The sequence below is a fragment of the Cornus florida genome, unplaced genomic scaffold (genome assembly GCF_030987335.1).
Source record: "Cornus florida cultivar Cherokee Brave unplaced genomic scaffold, ASM3098733v1 CherokeeBrave_3.0.0_Hap2_Chr08, whole genome shotgun sequence".
NCBI lineage: Eukaryota > Viridiplantae > Streptophyta > Magnoliopsida > Cornales > Cornaceae > Cornus > Cornus florida.
In genome coordinates, this window is record NW_026775578.1 from 68017638 (window position 1) to 68034503 (window position 16866).

At 37.6% G+C, this 16866-nt stretch overlaps 1 protein-coding gene across 1 annotated transcript in view; it reads right to left on the minus strand.

Moving 5' to 3' along the window:
* Positions 1 to 16866, minus strand: part of LOC132271953 (cleavage and polyadenylation specificity factor subunit 1) — an 83466-nt gene that overhangs the window by 43281 nt on the left and 23319 nt on the right. Inside the window, exons 5-12 of the mRNA XM_059773459.1 lie at positions 9630 to 9775; positions 8184 to 8279; positions 8011 to 8063; positions 6519 to 6650; positions 2949 to 3000; positions 2728 to 2847; positions 1380 to 1514; positions 435 to 563 (exon numbers count right to left, since the gene is read on the minus strand). Coding sequence (XP_059629442.1) covers positions 435 to 563; positions 1380 to 1514; positions 2728 to 2847; positions 2949 to 3000; positions 6519 to 6650; positions 8011 to 8063; positions 8184 to 8279; positions 9630 to 9775 — 863 coding nt within the window. The remainder of the gene's footprint in view (positions 1 to 434; positions 564 to 1379; positions 1515 to 2727; positions 2848 to 2948; positions 3001 to 6518; positions 6651 to 8010; positions 8064 to 8183; positions 8280 to 9629; positions 9776 to 16866) is intronic.

The window sequence follows — 16866 nt, forward strand, 5'->3', positions numbered from 1 at the left end:
ATTTTATGTGGAACTAATTAGTTCTATTAACCTATTTACACATGTATTATTTAAGTCTGTTTGGCAATATATATAACCTATTCCAATTAGAATTTCTATTCCCACTTGGATAAAGCCCTAATAAATTTTATAATTAAATTTAAATATTTAGGGCATCACAATTATATTGAGAGAGTGAGAGATGTCCCATGGAGAAGTGTCCCCAGGTCAATTGGATATTACAGAATCGTCTCTTTGGAAAGTGTTGTTTGTCAGGTGCTAAAGTGAGAAATTGACCTTTGTGGTGATGCCACCTGGAGGGCTGGAAGTTTTGTGTAAACTGCCGCCCCCAACACATCCACAACTAGCCACCAAGAATATGTTTAACTAGAAGCACAATACAATATCACTAGTGTAAAGTTAGAAGAACTAGAAAAGTAACTTCCAAGACTAACCAGCTCATAGTTACTTTGTTTAGCAATTCCTGTTGCATTTGGGTCAGCATTTATTCTTAAACCTTGAGAGAAGTCTCTCAAAGGGCCAACATTGATCAGTGAATCCCTCACCGCAAACGAGAAAGTCTTCTGCATGCATCAAGAATACATAGTGTTACTAGAAAATGAACTAGGACGGTATCAACAATATAAAGAATTAACATGAAATAATAAAACCGATTTTCATATTCATAAAATGAGATGTATCACTTCCAGTTCACAGACAAATTTAAGAAAAATTAATAATTAGTCTCTTATATTTTGAAAAGAAAAATGAAAAAGAAAAAGGAAAATAATGTTATATAAACAATAATAATATGTCATGCAATAAAGCTGCAAATAAGCACAAATGTGTGGCATTAGGAATTAAGGTCACAAACATCGTTAGGAATTCAGAAGAACAAAAGAGGTTCTTTCAAGAATCTTCAGAGAGTGTATAGGAAGTAGTAGTTTCCGGCACAACTTTCACATTGCCAGACTGTCCCAAAAAGCAAACAAAGTGAACAGGAGAATTGGTGTTCATGATAGCTGTTAAATAAGACAAACAGCCAATATCCCTCTTACTCATTGATGGATGGCCATAAATTTCTAAGCTATCATTGCACCCGGCTCCACTTTAGTTTAGCAGAGTACCTTGTCCTAATGTCCTCCAACACCTTTTAAACAGCTGGCAGGACAAAACTCATGGCCAGAGATTTTAACTAAATTTATCAGTTAACACAATGCTCTAGAGGACATAGAAGGAAAAAATATGACTTAATTCTTAAGGAAGCCACCACATAGTCCTGGAACTTGGTGGTTATTGCTGTAGGCAGGGTGCCTTCTTGCTCCCTCTAATAAAAATATATTGAGGGGAAAAATAAAAGTTAAATAAATTAAAAGAACTCCCGCAGCTTTATACTCAACCTGTGCCAATTGGGCATTATTCGGACCTAGGCCATACAGGGAAAGCTCCTCGCCATTAGCCACATCTTGCAAAGCATCCGAAGATGATCGCCGCAGTTTCTTCGCTGCAGGGGCATCTCCTTCAATATCCCCAACCTTCAAAGACAAAAAATGAATTGCAAATGTAATATTGCTCCTTGTTTTTCTAGAGGGAAATTATTTGCACCTTACACAAGTACTTTGCACTCTCCACTTGTATTTAAAGAGAGAGAAAGAAAGAGAGAGAGAAGAAAGAAATAACATAATATTCCAATAAAAGGACAAATGTTGTCTCACACTCCAGGTTTTAGTAATTGTATCATGTCCTTTTTTAAAATAATCAAGTGGAGAGAGTACTTATCTGGAGTGCAAATATACCATCCCTTCCACGGGAGGTCATATAAATTATTCTTATCAATATATATATATATATATATAATTTATATATGATATTATATATATATACACACACACACACACACATAAGAACTCATTCAGGAGAAATATATATATAAGAATTCAAAATAAAAGAAAATAAAACATTTTCAAAAATTCCATAATACATCTAAAACCATGGAGCAATGGACATTTTAAGCAACATTCAGCACTAGAAGACCAATCGATTAACAATTTAAGATGTTATTTGATAAAACTAAAAATTAAGCACCGAAAATTCTTAGAATTGTTGTTTGATCACTCAGTTTAGTGCTCAATTCTGGATAGATTAAGTGATTCTAAAATTAAGGGTGATAATATTGTTTGAATACACTTAAACGAATAAATTCCACTTAAAATGACTCAAAAAATTTAAGTGATGGGCACTTATCACAGAACACTTAAAATTAAATTGAATACCAAAGCAATTGTCACTGCCAGTTTATAATTAGCACTTAACAGTTGAACCTTCAACACTTATAATTCAGCTGTTACACATTTTCAATGCATAAATTTCAGTTTTGGTAAAGTTTTTAAGTGCTAATTCTAAATTGAAATCTTGTTTTCACTTGTTTGAAGTGTTCAAATGAAAAGTGAACTCTCCCTCACTTAAAAGTTTTCATCAATTTAAGTGGAGCTTATTTTTTAATTGGTGTCCACATTGTGCTATCAAATGAACATAATTGGATATTCACTTAATTTATTCAGAATTAAATACTGAATCGAATTGTTAAGCAACAACGAAGACAGCAATGTCCAAACAAGAAGCACAAGTAAAAGCATTAAAAAGAGAAACTGTAGTACAAGAAACTCTTAAAAGTGCAAAAACAAAAACAAAAACAAAAACAAAAACAAAAAAATAGCAAAGAAAGTAATATGAACTTCCAAGACACACCTCTTCCTTCACACCAGGAGGCAACACGGATGCTCCTGCTCCACAAGTAAACTGCACGAGCAAGCTATCTCCTAACCGACTACCCAGAAAAAATAATGAGTTTCCAATTGTTGTGATTCCCTATAAGACCAGTAGAAAATTAGTTAAATATGAAAGAAAAAGAATACAACCAATTGGGATGATTCGAAGTCAAAAGTAAAATAATATGAAGAGTGGCTGACCGAGGTAAGTACTGATGCTTTAGATTTTGAAAGATCGAGTCTCTGCACAACCCTGCAGAGCAAAAACAGTAATGTGATGCAAAAAGATAAATGCTTATACATCAAAGAACCAATAAGAGGGAGAAGAAAAGGAATAGCATGAATCAACTAGAAAGTGAAACCTATGCCTGTGCACATATGTATTCACTCTGGTTTATACTTGTCAAAAAAAAAAAAATTGTATTCACTCTGGTTTATGGCTGAACTACAGATGAATGCCTAGCCTCCTTGACCTCAAGTTTTGGCTAGGCACAACCCAATAAGAGGGAGAAGAAAAGGAATAGCATGAATCAACTAGAAAGTGAAACCTATGCCTGTGCACATATGTATTCACTCTGGTTTATACTTGTCAAAAAAAAAAATGTATTCACTCTGGTTTATGGCTGAACTACAGATGAATGCCTAGCCTCCTTGACCTCAAGTTTTGGCTAGGCACAACCCAAGTCTGTGTTTCTAACACCCTAGCAGTTTGGGGGCCATAAAGTTCCTAAACCGAAGCCTTTCAATGCTTTAGCTCGGGCATTTATCAGTTTCTTCATTTTTTGGTATTAAATTTGTAACAAAGCTCAAATCATCTAAAGGTGTTGCAATTTTATAATCAGCTGAAAGTTTGGGCCAAAATGAGGACGGAGAAGGGAATGAAGAAAGCCACCACTGCAGCGCCAGAAAAATGTTCAAACCCTCTTGAAAAACCTTCTTTTTGACTCCCAAGTCTCTAGGGAAAATTGTCTGAGGAGTTCTACTTGCCAAAACATACCATCTTATGATCAAGAAGATGATACAGAGCTCAATCCATTAGTGCTTGCAAGCCTTCAACTCTAGTATTACTTGTAGCTTTCTAAGAGATGTGAAGGGACCTTGCAAGAATTTGAAGTGGAAACCCATGACAATTATCAAGAAGAATTGAAGTATGTATGTCTCCCCAGTGATCTATGTATCACTGACAGAAGAATAAAAACACAATAAATCACTTAAAAAGAAATTTATGCATACTGTAACAAAGCATTACGTGAGTAAAACTTCAGAGAATGATATCATAGCACAAATTAGTGCAGCAAACTGCCATCCACATCATTTTTTATTTATTTTTTGATTAGTATAGAAAGCATTCAAAAGTATTGTTAGTCAATGCTTGCATTATAAAGAAGACATATATACAAATATGATACATATACGTAAGTTAATATTCATTTTATTTTTTTTGCCCAAATATATAGTACACCCATTTGTGTATTAAACTCAGTGTTATTAAAGGCCAAGGCGCACCAAGGCGCTGGAGGTCCTTTGGTGCCTAGGCGCGAGGCACACGGCAAGGCGCGCGCCTGAGTGAAGTGAGGCGCACAATTGAAAATTAAACTACCACAATAACATTCATATCTCGTAAGTCATATCAATATTCTAAAAATTAATATCAAATATAAAAAAGTAAATCCATTAACTATACAAGCATCCAACAACCATAAAACAGCGCACAAATTTGTTTTCTTGAAAGGCAAAGCAAAATGTGTTTTTTTGAATGGCAAAATAAAGCACAAAAAGATTGTTCCGTTGGGTTTTGCTCCCCTTTTTAGAGCGTTTTTTATAAAATCTTACTTATCAAAAAAAAAAAACAAAGCACAAAAAGAAATAAATGTTTAAAAAAAAAAAATTTGTTAAGAAGAAAAAAAAAAGACAGAGAGGAGAACTAGACGAAGAGAGAGATGTAAACAAAGATAAGAAGAGGGAGAGAAAAAAAAAAAAAAAAAAAAAAAAGAAAAAGAAAAAGAAAAAGAAAGAAAGAAAGAAAGAAAGAAAGAAAGAAAGAAAGAAAGAACTGACGTGGCTTCGTCGTTCATCTCTACAACTAGGACTTCGTCTTCGTCTCACAATCTCATTCTATCGCTATTCGGTTAACATTTCGACTCTTGGGCTTGCTTATTTTTTTATTCTTTTGTACAAAAGTTCCTTCTATCGTATGCTTGGGCTTTCTTTTTTGTTTATTAAGTTGCCAAAAGTACCCTTTTTGGCTTAAGAAATAGAACAATCGTATTTTTTTAAACAAATATCAGAGCCGCGCCTCACAAATAGGATGAGGCGCAACCGAGGCGCGCGCCTAGTAAACATCACCCTGGGATGACAACAGGCGCTAAACCTGAGCCTCGAGCCTAGTCGAGCCTGGGCGCGCCTTTAACAACACTAATTAAACTCCATAAAAAGAAAAAACAAAACACTAATGCAAAGAGTTGTAAAGGTTTTTTTTACATCTTATCTCACATTAACTGAATATATGATTATTTTTTTAAGCATTATCTGACTATAAAAACATAATCTTCGGGCAACATATCGCTCTAACCATCGGCAACAAAACAACTAGTTATATAACCTATGACCCACGGTGATGAAGAACCGGTTAATATTACTTGGTATTTTTACTCTAATTTATGAGATTTATACATTGAGTATACTTAATTAGATGATTGTCATAAAGTGCTAAAATATATATTCATACTTGATATAAGAAAAGGGAAACGAAACGGATTAATCTTGCACTCTGGTGATAAGTCTTGTTCAAATAACCAAAGGTTGTGTAACCTAGTGGTGTCTCCTCTACCTCCCAAAGTGGATGGTGAGGATTCAAGTCCCCGTAGGGGCAAACAGGTGCTTGAGTTTCAAAATTTCATTAACGGTGCTCAAGAGGGGAGCACTCCTGAAGAACAAAAGACGCCCACGGTGACGCTATAGTTTCAAACTATCTACAAAATCCAAAAGAGTATCCATATATATATAATTCCGCCACTTAATCCAATAAAAAAGAGAAGGCAGTATGTTGAATTTGAGAGAATAAATAGGGGACTCCTCGCCCTTAAAGGATCTCCTATTCCTCTCGTGCCACAAACCCCACCATAAACATAGGGGAGTGGCCCTCCAAGCATCTCTAGCTCTAGCTCTCCACAGTACACCCTTTCCAAGCCTCTAACATATCAACCCTTGATTCGGAAACAACCCAATTCACACCAAAAGCAACCAAGAACATAGACCTTACGTCCCTTGCCACAGGGAAACTTTGCTTTGAATATGTCAAGACGACAAAGCCAGAAATTTAGTTAAAGGGCAACTTTACTTGACTATTCACTGCAAGTCTGCTTTAATTTATGTTATTTAGGTGTTAATATTGGATTTAATTCACTAAAAACTGGAATGGACGTCGGGTGTCCAATACATTTTGGAGTTTGGACTGGAGGACCAAGGATTATAGTCTACAACCATGATAATAATTAAAGATATCTTTAAGAATTCTGAGGGGACAATTTTGAAATTAATTACAAAAAAAAAATTATATATATATACACAAAATTAAAGTAAACAAAAAATTGAGTGTGGGCAAGTGCTTACAGCGTACAAATAGGTACATTTCATATAAAGATGCTTTCTAAAGAAACTATTACTTATCAACAACCATTCAAAGCCGCTAGTCAGTAGCATAACAGTTAAAAATTCCTTTTTACATCTTAAGAAAGAAAATGAAAAAAGAGAAAAGGGGACAATACACACCGGCCATCATAAACAAGTGTGAGCAGAAGTAGTTCCCCAGTTTTTGTTGACATCATCGCCACATCATTTGATAACCAAGTTGCATTAGCATCATCTAGCTCCACATTGAAACTTAATCTCGGCATCTCTTGACTGTAATGAAATTCAAAATGCTATTAATATTAGATCATCAGAGTATTGATGAGAAACACATGCTTTTAGATCCAACAGAAGGCCTAATTATGTAGACGGGACAAAGGGGCTGCAGTATTGAACCAATCCATAGTTCAAATTTCTTGTAAAAGAAGATTAACAAGGCACCTCTTCATGGTATTCTGAACTATTTTAGGAGATTGATCTTTAGCTCAGAAACAAGCTAAAGAACATATACATACATTTCACATATATTGCATATTCAAACATGCAAACTTGACAACAGTGAATGATGTCAAAGAAACTCACTGCTGCAAAAAAATAACTAAATAAATGAAAAAGACTATGAATAATGGAATAAAAGTATTATTGCTTCTTTCTTGTATAAAACTTCCCATTCAGAAATAAGAATAATAATTTAGGAAAAAATAATAATAATAATAATAATTATAATTATTATTATTATTATTATTACACAAATTAAACAAGATTCTTATATTCAATTTTATTTAATTTCTCAACTTCTATTATAATGTGGACAAAATTTTTTAAGACAGGTGATATACAACCAACATGTAGCTCATACAAGGACAAAATATCATACAAATGAGCACTTGCAAATCTACGTCAATCACCATGGCATTTGAAATCAGCTACAATATATTTGAGAATAGAAGAGACGGGTAAATGCTCCACTTGGTAGGAGGGCTAAAAGATTCAGAAGAATAAGGTAAAAAGGAAAAATATACCCTATGAAAGGATACGCCTTTCCCTCCCCTTGTTTGCTTGGCAAGAATGAAAAGAAAGATGTGTTACCTTGTTTTACCATTATACACTTGATACAATGCAAGAGTGTTGTTTTGAAGGAAATGAGTGTAAAAGTAAAACTTCTTCCTCCTCCTTTCAGTTCCAGATTTGGGAGGAAGGAAAGGGGTGGCGCTAGGGAGGTCAATTTTCTTATTCTTTTCATTTTCCTACTCTTTTCTTTCATACCAAACAATGAAAACTCACCCCTTCCCTTCCTTTTACTCCTAAAATCGACCTACCAAAATGATCTTACATACAGCAAGGGACAACTCTTCTGTTCATGGGTGAATAAATTTATTCCAATATGGGGAAACCCAGCAGATACTTCTGAATGGAGGAGGGTGAAGAAGCACAACCCAACCTAACACAATGATAGTTCAACAAGAAGAAAAGAAAAAAAAGAACTACCATAATTCGAATTCTAACATTTTCAGTTTTCCATGCAAGCATAAGTTACAATATGAAACAAGGTCCTTGATTTATAGGAACCAATTATGAAATGGAACAACCGAGAGAGAGAGAGAGAGAGAGAGAGAGAGAGAGAGAACCTGACCTGCTATCAACAGATACAGCGAAGTTGTTCAAAGCCAAAATGCAAGATGCTGACTGCCCAAGCAAAGATCACTAACTCAAATCCAGAAAATAAAAGATGAAGCAGGAAAAGAGCACATAACCAATTAAAAGCCACAGTTGCAGTTGAACTGCCAATGTAACAAAGAGGTTTACCTGACTATGATAATGAATCGTATTTGCACTAATAACAAGAACACCACCAATTGGAGATGGCACCGCAAGAAGCTTGTATGCATCATGTGGGAGATTCTGATAGATAGAGAGAGAGAGAGAGAGAATACAATATGAATGTAAGTCATCTTTCACAATTCCATAAGTAAGAAATCTGGATTAATATAACCTCCTATATATAAATCATTTCCAACATATACCTATACAAACAAAAATATATAGAATACAAGCATTATTCATAATCGAAGGTGGGCCATTTTTAAGCTTGTGACTTCATAGCTTATGATGTTTAATTGAAACAAAATAACTAATTCCATTTATTTCCTGTTTCTTTTGCATCAGATAGAAATAGCATATTTTGGATGATGATCAAATTAAAGCCAAATGTCAGAAAGTTCAATTGGACCCCTACCAGAACTCATTTCTCCCCCCGCGGGCGCCGTGCCCCACCAAGAAAAAAAAAGCACATTGTTTCAGAAACTTATTATATGTCAAAAAAACTCGGCGATGGCCAGACTTTAAAATAATCCGCATCCTAGTACATAGTGATGTGTACTAAATAATTGGGAAAAGACTTTGACAATTTGAGTGGAGTTATTCTAGAATACAATGATGTGTCAAATTAAGTAGGACAACAAAGTGATGATTACTTAAAAACAAAATGCGACTCCTTGTTTTTACTTTTATTATTTCTTCTTCAAAATCAACAGGACCTCCTCGAATAAATGGAAATTCATTCGAGGTAATACGACATATTTATGTTTTAAGAATTCTGTACATCAGTAGTCCATGATTTTAGCAAGATCCTAAAGAGAAACAAAACCAAAAACTATAGTAATTTCTTTTTTTTTTTTTACCATCTTAATGAAATATATAGACACTGCCACGAAAACAAAAAAAAAAAAACAGTTCCATAGTAATACTGATGTACCAAGTAGAATGCAATAAAGCATATCAAACTGGAGGTGGCACAATTGAAACTGATCTTCCTATTTAACATATTTAAATCACATGTGAGCTCAGTCACTACATGATCAGTGACTAAACAGACTCACCTCGAGGAAATTCCTCCCTAGTATAGCAAGTGAACACAACATAGTAAGTTACATGCACTTCTTATCACGGTATGGGCCAGTGGAAGAAAAGCTGACCCAAGCGGCATAATTTTAATTTCTGGATGCACAATTTTCTGAAATAATTGATTTGTAATAATCTTAAATATGAGATATTTCACAAAACAGAGAGGCAACTGTCTTGAGCCTTAAGAGATTAAGAAGCAATCCCAGTTTGTTTTGGGAATATTACTCAACTAATTACCATCCATTTAAGAGGTTCTCTTGCTACTGCACTGTTAAACAATAATAAAGGAACTTCTGCAAAGTGGTTCAACTGATTAACAGGTTAGTTTTTATCAAGTATAGAACTTACAACTGCTGACCATATGAGTGGATGCTGCCTCGAAGTTGTGCTAATACTAAGGGCAGAAATCATACAAGTATGATGCTTCCAAGAAACACGCCCAGCCCAAGTGAGCTCCCGTTCATGAAGTATTACCATCACAGGCTCGATGTAACCTATGAAATAAAATATTTAAGATGGCATAAAGGCAAGAACAGATGGAATGGTTCCCGAAAAAATATATATAGCTATATATATGCATCTGCTATGACAAAAGCTCTTACATCCCAATCTTCATTACATGAGTTCAAGAACAATACAATCATAATATATGAATTTGAAAGACAAAAATAAAATCATCTAAGTAATATACCAAATGCGTAAGATGCAAGAACTGATTGAAAAAACTCACAGCACAAAAAGGTATAGAGAAAAAGATTATCTGCCAAGCCCGGATGTGCTTGTTTATGGGAGCAATTCAAAATGAAAACAAAAAGATCATTCAATTATTTCTCAAACACAAGCAAAGGAGTCTTATAAGGTAGAGAGTAGGCTTCCAAGCTCAACAGGAATTTGCACTCAATTTTGAATTATGGAGAGCCAAAGCAAAAAGCAGTAGCTAAAACCGTTAATAATATCTTTTACATCAAAATTAAACCAAATGCATTCAATTCATTTTTGTAAAAGTAAGAGTCAATATTCAACCTCAAAATCCCTATGTTGCATAGACTATCTTATTTCCCTCACCGTACCCACTTCGACAGGACACTATATGCATATGGGCATGATTTGCTACACGAATTCAAATCAGATACTTATCCTTACAGGTGATTATGAAAGAAGATTAAAGCTCAAATTTGATAGCATAGAAGGACTTCCTACTCTTACATAGATGGAAAACTTCTTTCTCACCATATACTTTTTAATTAAATCTAATCGTATAAAACCTTAAAAGGCAATAACGTCGTAAATTCTACTATTTGCAATATATAAAGTATCTAAATGCACATGATGATTCCATGTACTGATACAAAATTTTGAATACATTTCAAGCCGAATCCCCTTATCCTAAAAATTGGGATTCAAGGAGGTCCTACATATAGAGCATAACAAGTACTTCAATCTACATAACATAGCAATGGACTAAATAGAAGGGCATGACAATCAAACTGTCAATGGAGAAAACAATAACATCATCCTTTTCATGAAATACTGCCCTTGGATTTCTAATCTTAGAACATTAAAACATGAGATACCCAATAAAGCAATAAAAACTCAAATCTCACTAATATTGAGGACCCTAAATAGGAGTCTCCTCAAGTCTGCCATAGTCATTTATTTGCTGAAAGAGTATATTGCAAATTGTGGTTTTGTATTGCAAATTTTGGTTATCAAATAAGTTTACACGCCTTTTTTTTTATTGTGTTGGATTTTTTTTAAAACAATTTAAGCTTAACAAACATGCTTATCCATTTTTTTTTTTTTTTTTTTTTTGATAAATAAGCAATTCATTAAAAAAGCATTCAAAAGGGGACCGCGTCCCTAACAAACTCAACACTCTCCTCAGTAGAAGAGCATAGTCTACCCAGAACCCCAAAAACAAAGAGAGCTAATAACAAAAGATTTCAAAACATTGATGAAAGATTCCTCTCCTTCAAAGGATCTTCTATTCCGCTCTCTGCACAAACACCACCAAAGACACAGAGACGCCATCCTCCAGAACCCTCGAGCCTGTGCTCCCACCCAACCCCCTCTCCAAGTGTCCATTAGGCCTCTCATAAATCTATGCATGACCCAACAAACTCCAAATAAACCTAACAAAAGGTTCCAACAATCGACCGCCACTTAACAATGCAACAAAAGATGATTAACCGACTCGCCATTGCACTTACACATGCAACACCAATTCACCGTGATAAGCTTTCTCCTTCTCAAATTATCCAGCGTCAAAATTTTACCCCACACAACCGTCCAAGCAAAAAAGGCCACTTTCAATGGTGCCTTAGTTCGCCACACTGCCTTCCAAGAGAATACCACCCCATCCGTGTCCACAAGGCATCCGAAAAAATATCTCACTGTAAACATTCCCCTAGCAGAAGAAATCCAAACAAGAGAATCCCTACCTCCTTCCCGGATCACCTGGCTATACAACTCTAAAAAATCAAACACATCATCCATCTCCCAATCCTGAAAAGATCGCTGAAAAAGCACATCCCAAACTAGTCTCCAGCTATCAAGGCAAAAGTAGTCAGCCACCAAGGCATGCCTATCCACCGCAATCCTAAACAATCTATGGAAGGAACATGCTAAAGTGTGGTCTCCACACCACACATCCTCCCAAAACCGAATCTCCCTACAATCATGAACTCTGAACCTGATATGCTTAGAAAACTCATTTCATTTCTTCCGAATGTCTTTCCAAACACCGACACCTCCAGATAAAGACACCACAGCCGAACCCCCCCCCCCCCCCCCCCCCCCCGGCCTTCTCTCTCTTCCCCAAAGCGACACAATACCACCCTCCTCCACAATCTATCCCGCTCAATACCAAACCTCCACAACCACTTACCTAACAAGGCCCTGTTAAAAGGCAACAGTCGCCTACGGCGACGCTGAAACTTTTAATTATTCATTCTCTCTTTAGTTATGTGAAGAGGAGTTCTTGCTCCTCTTCTGATGATTTAATTAATTTTTTGGATTCTTTAGGGCCTTAGCCCCCCGGCTCCACTAATGTTTAAGGGATGCATTCCCCTTTTGAATGCCTTTTTTAATTCATTATTACTTATCAAAAAAAAAAGGCAACAATCGCCTAATCCCAATACCTCGAAACTTAACAAGCTTACACATTTGCTCCCAACGAACCAGATAATACTTAAACTCATCCCCCAAACCTCCCCATAAGAAGAAGTTCCTCTGAAGTCTTTCAATACAAGCAGCAACCGAGGACGGAATCTGGAAAAGGGATAAATAAGATGTGGGAGTGCTCGACAAAGTGCTTTTCAACAAGGTAACCTCCCCCCTTTTGATAAATATTGCTTCTTCCACCCCGCAAGCCTCCTCTCCACCCTCTCCACCACCGGATCCCAAACATCTACAATCCTCGAAGAAACCCCCAGAGGCAAACCCAAGTAAGAGATCGGAAAATAACTAACTCCATAACCAAGAACAGAAGCTAATACCTCAATCTCCAGAACCTTACCCACTGAAATCAAAGCGCTCTTCCCCACATTCACTTTCAAACTCGAGACTGTCTGAAAATAGATCAACACCGACCTCAAATATCTCATCTGAGTCACCTCAGCCTCGCAAAAGACAAGAGTATCATCTGCAAACAACAAGTGAAAAATCTCCAGCTGATGCATAACATCCCTTCCCACCCTAAAACCCCTGATGAAACCCACCTCCATAGCCCTCCCCATCAATCTACTAAGCCCCCTCCATCACAATGATGAACAGAAGTGGGGATAATGGATCTCCCTAACGCAAACCTCGCGAACTACCAAAGAAACCAGTCGGGACCCCCATTCACCAACACCGAGAATCTCGCTGAAGAAATGCAGAACTCAATCCAATTCCTCCATTTCTCCCCAAAAACCATCCTTACCATCAAATATAGCAAAAAACTCTAACGAACATGATCATAAGCTTTCTCCACATCCAACTTGCACAAGACCCCTGGAACCCACTCCTCAATCTATCATCCACACACTCCCTAGCAACAAGGACAAAATCCAAAATGCCCTCCTATGAAAGCATTCCCCTTATTAATCAAGCCTCGAATCTCCCTTCCGCCTCTCCACGGGGATAACCGCTTCTTCTTTCTATCTGTTCTATTCACACTCCCAACATCCTCCCCATTCTTTCCCTCCACAATTGAATTCATCACCAAACAAGCCTGCTCCTCATCTGGCTGAAAAGATAGTCCCAAAATACTGCTCACATTATCAATGTTATCATTCACACACACTCCACCCCTCTGTTTTCACAACCTGTTGCAAAGAACTCCCTCCCCCCTTCCGGCTGTAATACACATAACGGTTGCATCTCCAAACTGGTAGAATCCTCCCATGGAACCATCTCCATAGCATTCCTATCATTACCCCCTCCCCCCAATCTGTCACCACTATCATTAGTCGAAGCCTCAAACCCATTGAAAGCCAAAGGTGAGCCAAAATCCCCTTCAGAGTCATCCCCTACTGTTTCTAAACCAAAATCTAGCAAACGGTTCAATCCCTTCAACCCTTTATACATCCTTAATTCCTTCACCAATACTGATGCAGCCTCCTAACTTAACTGAAATTTTGAGTCACGTCCCACACACACCGTAACTCCATCCAGACCTACCGAAGCTGCCATCACTGATACATTCTCCCTTAACAACTTGGGAGAAGAGCTCAGCAAAATATCCAGTGTATGATTCCTCACCTGTCCCACCTCATCCTCTAATTCTGCATCCAGCCCCGTCCCCTCCAAATCCACTTCCACCACAGGTGACAACACCCCATTTCTCTCCAATTGCCGGTCAACCTCCACCCCCATTTCCCTCCTCAACACCCCACAAGAAGGAGTAGAAGAAGAAGAAGGAGCAGACAGAAAGCTCCGAGAGTTAGGGAAAAAAGGCATACCAGGTTGGCTTTACTTTAGGCAAACCCATTTTTGTTTCTCCTTTCGTGACCAACACTTCCCATCTCTAACTGTGGGATCACCATCCTCAAAAGAAGTTAATGGCAGAGACCGAAAGTTATCCGAAGCCATCTGCACATAGCAACTCCCATGGCAAAACCTTTTCCCATTGTGACTGCTATTAGAACTGGCTCTAACCCAATTCTCTTTCTCCGATCGCGTCCAGTGTTTATTAACTTCACCGAGATCCGCTGCAGAATTCCCCACTTGGCTTGGCCCAACCCTTTCACTTTGGATCTCCTCTCCTATTCCTTCGAGCCCAAACCCAAGACTCTAATGGACAGGCTCTTATTAGGGCCCTAATACACAGCCGTATCTCTCTTCTATTGACCAAGTTATTAGGCCCACACCCATCATTGGAATTGTGCTTCTGAACAGAAGGACCAGCTGATCTATTTCGCGGCCCATTAAACGGCCCATGTCCCCCCGCCCAGCCCATTCCAACACCTTATTCGTAATCTTCAAAACCATATCCCCTGCACGTGCACGCCTCCACTCCACCCTTCCCCACTCACCTTCCGCGGGTACATATCACTTCATCCCTAACCTGGCTGCCATCCATCTTTCTCCAATCTACCCAAACTCGCCGAACGGACTGAACCAACATCGGATCTGCAAGACACACATCCATTCTTCTCAAAATTCAGAGATGCCATGGGTTTCGTCACCATAGAAGGAGCAATCTCCTCCGTCACTGAGATCTTGAAAGCCCAATCTCTGTCTTCAATGATCACGAACTCCGGGATGACCCCACCGTCGTCCACTGTGATGACTATCCTTTCTGTTTCGCTCTCAGAGACCTCGACCTCCCTAAACCCACCACATAATTCCCCTCTAGATTCAAAGAGCTTCTAGCACCAAAGATTGAGTGAAAGACCAAACAGCACTATCCTTCTCTGCCTCGTCATTTTCCTCATCCCCAAGCACCCAACTCTGTAACACCACAAATCGATTAGCAGCTTTGCATCCCTCCAAGATTTTTTCCCCCATCTTAACACCCTCTGTGCTTCCTTCTCCGAAGGAAATCAAAATAACAATAGCCCATCTGGTAAGTTCGAAACCCTAACCCCACATGAAATCTACCAAATCCTTGAAGCCAACTCCTCAATTCCTTCCAAGCTACCCACATCTCTGTCAAATCTCCCAACAAGGCAAGATGGAAGCGTCGTTTCTCGGTGGCTCATACTCTGCTCATCCACCCGAAGGACAAAACCTCTGACTGTAAACGTTCGCACCACCTCTCCCTTCAACCCCATTCATGGCAGACTTGCAACATCCAAGAAAGTCCTCTTCATAACATAATATTTGGACTTAAAGATTACCAAATGGGCCCTAAATTAAAAGGAAACCTCTTTGGGGCCTAATTTAAAAGGAACATTCTATAGAACGGTTATTAGGCCAGTAATATCGTGTGGAGCGGAGTGTTGGGCGTTGAAAAAGACTCAAATGTAATGCATTCATGTAGTAAAAATGAGGATACTACATTTGATAACATGAATAACTAAAAGAAATCAGATAAATAAAAAATTAAAATTAAAATTAAAAAAAAAAAAAACCGTATCAACCGGCCAGTGGCCTAGTGGTATCGGCCTCTTACTTTCCAAAGGGAGGTCAGGGGTTCAAGTCTCAAAAGAGACTTGTGTGTGAGTACCAACTAGAAAAAATAAAAAATAAAAAAATAAAAAAACATATTACTCTAGGTATAGCATCTATAGATGATAAAATTAGGAAAAGTATACTTCAGTGGTATGGACATATTCAATGTAGCCCCAATGCACACCTATTTAAAAGAGGAAGAGTTGTTTTCATAGAAGGTAAGCGACAAAGAGGTTGACTAAAGCTCACGTGGGATGAAATAACTAAAACTGATTTCAAAAAAATTAATCTAAGACATGATGTATAATAGAAAATAATGGAAATAGAGAATTCATGTGGCCGACCCCATCTATATGGAATAAAGGCAAGGATGATGATGATGATGAGAATTTATTAAACGAATCATGCCATGTTGTGAATCACACAATCCATTTATTAAATGGGTTGCACTGGTCGGGTCGTGCTATAAGTTTAATAAACAGATCATATTTAATATAAACATAGTTTATTAAACGGGTCATGTATTGGGAGTCACACAACCCATTTATTGAACGGGTTAACATGGGTTGTATTGTGTTACCAATTTAATAAACGGGTTGTGTTTAGGAATTGCAATAGGGCGAGGTGGGGGTAGCGGACCCCTTCCCCTTCCCACCCCGGTTTAACTAAGCCACCCTGTCCCCGCCCAAAACTGTTTAGCAAACCCCCCCCCCCCCCCCCCCCCGGTTTAAGTTCTCCTACGCCACCCCATTTAAATTTTTAGATTTAAAAAAATTTCCTAATTAGGTTTTTACTTTACTACCTTAAGCTTCTTCTTCCTGATTAAAAATTGTTTCTTCTTGAAACAAACAAAAAAAAAAAAAAACTCTAAGACTCCCTCTACCAACTAATTATTTGTCATGCTAATTGTTGTTCCCAGCTTTTGTTCATGGTTTGCTCTTTAAATGTCAAAAGTTAGGTCACAGGTCCATTCCCTTGATATTCCACT